Source organism: Heptranchias perlo, chromosome 28 (assembly GCF_035084215.1).
Source record: "Heptranchias perlo isolate sHepPer1 chromosome 28, sHepPer1.hap1, whole genome shotgun sequence".
NCBI lineage: Eukaryota > Metazoa > Chordata > Chondrichthyes > Hexanchiformes > Hexanchidae > Heptranchias > Heptranchias perlo.
Window position 1 is genome coordinate 17,148,442 of NC_090352.1, and position 6,000 is coordinate 17,154,441.

At 46.0% G+C, this 6,000-nt stretch overlaps 1 protein-coding gene across 2 annotated transcripts in view; it reads left to right on the top strand.

Moving 5' to 3' along the window:
* tyw1 (tRNA-yW synthesizing protein 1 homolog (S. cerevisiae)) overlaps positions 1-2,111 on the top strand; it is a 160,863-nt gene extending 158,752 nt beyond the window's left edge. For both annotated transcript variants that reach the window (XM_068008146.1, XM_068008147.1), the window contains exon 16: positions 827-2,111. In XM_068008146.1, coding sequence (XP_067864247.1) covers positions 827-1,045 — 219 coding nt within the window. In that variant the 3' untranslated portion in view covers positions 1,046-2,111. The remainder of the gene's footprint in view (positions 1-826) is intronic.
* Positions 2,112-6,000: the final 3,889 nt, after the last annotated feature.

Genomic DNA, 6,000 nt, shown 5'->3' on the forward strand with positions numbered 1-6,000 from the left:
GCCATCTCTAAGAAACAATATTTTTTTCTATGCTTTGGAGCTAGGGGGCGCTGACATGGCGTAAGCACATTTGATCATTGATGTTTTGATACTATGCACCAGTAATCCCAGGATTTGAGAGACAAAGCCCAGGTGTCCTTGTGCTCCCCTGATAGTCTTGTCACAGCCCCCCAGTTTGAAAATTTATGCTGTCACTTCAGTACAGTACTACTGGAGATGCTGTCTTTCGGGTGAGACGTTAAACCACGGCCCCAACTGCCATTTCAGGTGGATGTAAAAGATCCATGGCACTATTTGAAGAAGTGCAGGTGAGTTCTCCCTGTGTCCTAGCCAATATTTATCCCTCAACCTACATCATTATAGCAGATTATCTGTCTGTTTATCTCATTGCTGTTTGTGGGACCTTGCTGTTTGCAAATTGGCTGCCACATTTGCCTACATTACAACAGTGACTATACTTCAAAAATACTTCATTGCCTGTCATGCACTTTCGGACATCCTCAGGATATGAAATACATTATATGAATACAAGTTCTTATTTCTTTATCATGTCCAGAAACAGGTTTTCTTTCCTTTGCTCCAATTATTCCTGATAAGTTGAAATCTCCCTGAACAGTGGTGTTTGATCCTCACTTACTTCCTTTATTTGAGACTAAAGTTTTAGGTCTAATATTACTTCTCGGCCTGGTATAACAAATTCCAGTCATTAGTTGACATCATTTAACTCGAGCCACAACACTTCGAAATGGAGTTTTACTGCAGATTTGTACAATCTCTTTTTCATTTGAGTAGTTTTATTAATAGGGTTTTCTGTTATTTATTTTAGTTCAAAGTGAATGGAGAATGGTGGACTTGGATAGACTATGACCACTTTCAGCACCTCATCAAAGATTATGAGGAGAACAACGGCACCAAGATATTCTCTGCAGAAGATTACATGGCCAAGACACCGCCCTGGGCACTCTTTGGAGCTAAGCAGAGGGGTTTTGATCCTGCTGATATTCGCTTCCTAAGGAAAAATAAGAAGGACATCTCGGGTTGCTAAAACTATTCAGTTGGGCTCATGAATGCTACCACAGGAATTTAAAAGACATTGTGTACAGTTCTTACTGTTTTTTAGAGCGGCTGTGTATTAGAGTTGTAATGGATTTTAGTTTTGCAAATTACTAAATACACACATACAGAATAGGAAACTACATACATCACAATCAGGTGATGCATTGCATCCTTACCCCAAAGAGCTGTCAATATATAAAGATACATGAAAATGTAATCTACATAACTGTCTAAACCTTAACTAATGTTACACTCATTGGGTGTCATTTTATTCCGTTTTCCAATTTTTACTCTTTGTGGTCAGTTGCCCACAAAATTATCTTCATCTGGGCGGGCGGGCAGTCCCTGTTGCTTATTTCTTTACAGCCACCTCCAGCGCAGCTTTGTAACCTAACTTCAGTTTTGTAGGATCAGAATCGGAGGGATAGTGTCTGATTTTTCTCTTCACTATTGCGATACAAAGCTGAGGACAGGAGGGTATTCCACATATTTGATGGTGGCAGATTTGCTTGTCAGGCAGTGTTGGACCTTGAATCTGTGGAATACCCGTGGTGGTAAAATGCAACATATTCTTTGATTTCCCCCTCCTCCACAAGCTGCCTTCTTACATCAGCCTGAAGGATGGCAACGTCCGAGCCACAGGATTTTCCACGGCTGCTGTCAGTCCGCTTACATAGCTGTCGACAAGGAGCAAACTTCGCAGGCCAGAATAAGTCTTGTTGCCATTTATTTACTTTTTGTTTTTCTCTTTCACTTGCTACGCTCAACAAACTAACCCACAGAGTTCACATTAAATGGTAATCAAGCCTAGAATTTGAAAACTACTCCAATGCTCTAACCAGAGCTTTTAACATGGCACATGTAAAAGTCTACTTTCATTGTTGGAATTTCATCTTCTCTGTCAATGCAGGGACAGTAAATAATGTTTTGGGTTTTCTCCATCGTTATAACATGACCTGTTACATTTTTTCCTAAACAACATTACATTTTAAACTTTATAATTATGATTGTAATAACTTGTATACAGAATGTGATAATAAATTTTGTTACTCTAATTTCTATGCTTTTCTATATTGCTGATAATGGTAAATCATCGACCAGATGGAATTCATAGAATTATATAGTGCAGAAGGAAGCCATTTGGCTCATGTTCCCGTGCTGGCTCTTCGAAAGAGCTATCCAATTAGTCCCACTCCCCTGCTCTTTCTCCAAAGCCCTGCAAATTTTCCCTTTTTTAGTATATGTACAATTCCCTTGTTATATCTAATGTTCCTTAGTTAATTGTTAGCACAGTGAAACCCATGCAAAACCACCAATAACAACTTTGTGTCTGGTTACCTTGGGCTACCGATATACAGGGTCTTCCACGTCATTGGAGGCGTTCTGTGAACACAGCAGGATGTGGGCTGCGTACACCTCACCTGTTGGTTTATTTAAGTTTATTGCTGCTTTAGATTTTTGCTGCCCCTCAGTATTAGTTAGGGCAAACTTCTGAAAGGTTCTTGTTTTTTGTTCTCCACCCAATCTCACCAGTCATCGATCTGAGGCAAATAGATATTTCACAAAACAGTCCCAAAATTGTTTCAGGTCGATGACCTTTCGTCGATGACCATTTGTCTTCCAGTTCTGACGAAAGGTCATCGACCTAAAACGTTAACTCTTTCTCCACAGATGCTGCCTGACTTGCTGAGTATTTCCAACATTTTCTATTTATGTTTCAGGTTTCCAGCATCCGCTGTATTTTGCTTTTGAATCCTAAAATTGTACCCACTTTGAGAAAACAAAGTTTCATTTTCACATGACTGTAGTCACATAGTGCAACACTTAATTGTTGTTATTTGAATTTAGTGCCCTTTGTATGTGTTGTGATGCAATAACTACATATCTGTGACCTTTGCAAGTACCATGTGGAGTCCAGTGTTGTATTTAGCCCTCTAATGCAATACGAAATGTCTAGAAACCACAACAAAAAATAAACTGCAAATACTGGAAATATGAAATAAAATGAAAAATGCTGGAAGTACAGAGCATCTATAAAAGAGAAAAGAAAGGTTAATGCTCTAGGAGTGGAACCATTGTCAGCATCAGGTTAGTATAGGAATTTAGGCAGCAGCCTACGGTCTAAGCACATATTTACCAGGAAATGCAAGGAACTCCTGCATTCCATATACAATGCTTTTGGTTTCATACTGATTGCCAGAGGATCAGTTCGGTTCAGGACAGTCATATCATTTGTACCCCCGTACAAAATTATAGTTAGTAACAACATATTTCTGTTTCTCTAGTGATTTAAATATATTTTTGTTTGAACAGCAAGAGTGAACAATATCCTTGAGGAAAGTGGCTGGGAGGAGCTATACTACGCCTGGCAGTGTGGAGTGGCTGAATAATTATTCATGATTGAAGCTCATTAACATTTAGCCCTAGGTTAATATAATTAACCATCTCTACTAAATTCAGCATACCTCTTGTAGTTGGACTCTGTAACTCTTCACAGCCAGAGCTCCTAACGATATCATTAACACTCATTGGGCCCGAATTTAGCAGGCCTGCGGGTTCCCAGCGGGTGGTCCTCCGGGAGCGTGGCCAACACGCTCGGCGAAATTAGTGGGTTGCCCGCGCGATCGTAGCAGGCAACCCACTAATAGGAATCAATTACCTGCTCCTCCGGGGTCCACAGCGCTGGCCTGCGCGTCGGTCGGGCTGCGCATGCGCAGTACGATCTGTCAGCTGGAGGCTCTCTAGTTAAAGGGGCAGTCCTCCACTGACAGATGCTGCAACCAATGGGACAAATTGCAGCATGGAGCAGCCCAGGGGGAAGGCTGCTCCCAGTTTAATGATGCCTCACCCCAGGTATCATCAGATGGGGTGAGGAGGAGGGGGAGGACACAGATCTTCCCCCCGGCGGGCGGGAGGAAGCGGTCTGCCGCTGCCACCAAGAAGGCCTGGCTCGAGGTGGCAGAGGGGGTCACCTGCGCCACCAACATATCGCCCACCTGCATACAGTGCAGGCGGCGCTGCAATGACCTAAGTAGGTCAGCCGCAGTGAGAACACGAAGTCTTTCCCCTACACTCCGTCTGCCACAACACTGCCCCCACCCCACATCTCCTTCGGCACCGCCAACACTATTCTGTCACAACACCCTTCATACCCACTCACACCCCATCCTCATCTTACCTCCACCTACTCACCTCGCCAGTACTCACCCTGCCACTAACACGCAACCCAATCCTCATACAATCTCATTGCTCCATCCCATACTCACCCTCTCGTGCATCTCCCTCACGGCCAGCCTCACTCAACCTGCCACCACCTGTGCTGCAGCCACAGGGCATGCATCACATATGTGCAGTAGGCAGCGTAAGGCAAACGTCTCGTCAGCATAAAGGGGGTGCACAAGGGTGTCTGAGGGTTTGTCATGGGTGTTACCCATATTGAATTTCAGAGCAACAAACAGCACACATTATATTGACACCACCACTGCCATGTCTCCGAGAATCCTGTCAGTTGTGTCCAATAATGCCCGCTCCTGGGTATCACTATGAGGACCCACCACTGATGCCACCCAGCGTGTTACTGCAGAGTAGGTGCAGGTGTATTTGCAGGGCTCGTCCGCGCAGACGACTGAGAGACATCGGCGGTGTAGCCGGCTGCACCCTGGAAGGATGCGGAGGAGAAGGTGTGGAGGGCAGTGGTGACTTTGCCAACGACAGGTAAGCAGTTGGTGCTGGGGCCAGCCAGGAGCAGCTCGGCATGAAAGACGCTGCAGATCTCCACGACTACATGTCGAGCGAATCTGCGCCTCCCTGTGCACTGCTGCTCGGAGAGGTCCGGGGAGCTGCGCCTCGGTCTGTGGACCCTGTGGCGAGGGTAGTGCCCTCTGCGATGCGTCTCTCTCTGCGGTAACCCTCCCTCCTGCTGTGCAGGTGGGCGTCCAACAACACCGTGTTGGGGGGATCCACGTCTCTGCGGCGGACGGCGTGGACTGCGAGGCTGCTGGTGCTGGTCATGCTCTTCGTCCTCCGAGGGTCTCCACACACCACCCAACTGGCAGGTGTTGGTCTGAGGGGTTGTGCAGGGTAGGTGTGTGGTTCCTCGGACTGGGGCTGCGGTTTCGTGTCGGTCTGTCCTCTGGCTTGGCGGGGGGTGGTGGAGGGCAGGGCTTGCCCTATGTGACGCGGTGGCCTCCTGCGTGGGTGACGGCTCTCCCCCGTGGAGCGCACCTTGGCACCTGCCACAGGCTGCTGGCTGCAACACGCCTGGTTGGAGGGAGACTGTTTCCCCCAGTGTGGGAAACTCACTGCCTTGAACCGATAATCCCACACTTCCTCTTTTGACAGCTGCTTCAGCTCATTAACTGACCACAACGAGCAAGGTAAGTACTCTCAAGTGGAACCCCGCTGGCTTTAATTGCCTGCGGGATTCCCACCAGCGGGGCTTGCGCGCGCAGCCCCGCACGTCAGCGCGGTACCCGGAAGTGGCCGGGATTTCGGCGCGATCCGGTCACGTGACCGGATATCGGGATTTTTGGGGCCACCCCGCTGGGAACCCGCCGGAAACATGATCCTAAAATCGAGCCCATTGTGTCTGAGTGTTTTTAAGGTGCAAAAAAAATAAATGTTCAGAGCATCAGTAAAGTAAAATATGCAAAATGTTAATTTACTTAGATTGGGAGAGAGATTTTACAACATGCAGTATATGACTACCTAATGACTACAACATGACTACCTGTGGTATTGACAGCTGTAACTTATTTTGTTTTTTCAATAACATGTCTTTGCATTGGGTAGGAACCTAACTAATATAAAAAGATGTGGAGATGCCGGTGATGGACTGGGGTTGACAATTGTAAACAATTTTACAACACCAAGTTATAGTCCAGCAATTTTATTTTAAATTCACAAGCTTTCGGAGACTTCCTCCTTCCTCAGGTAAATGGAAAC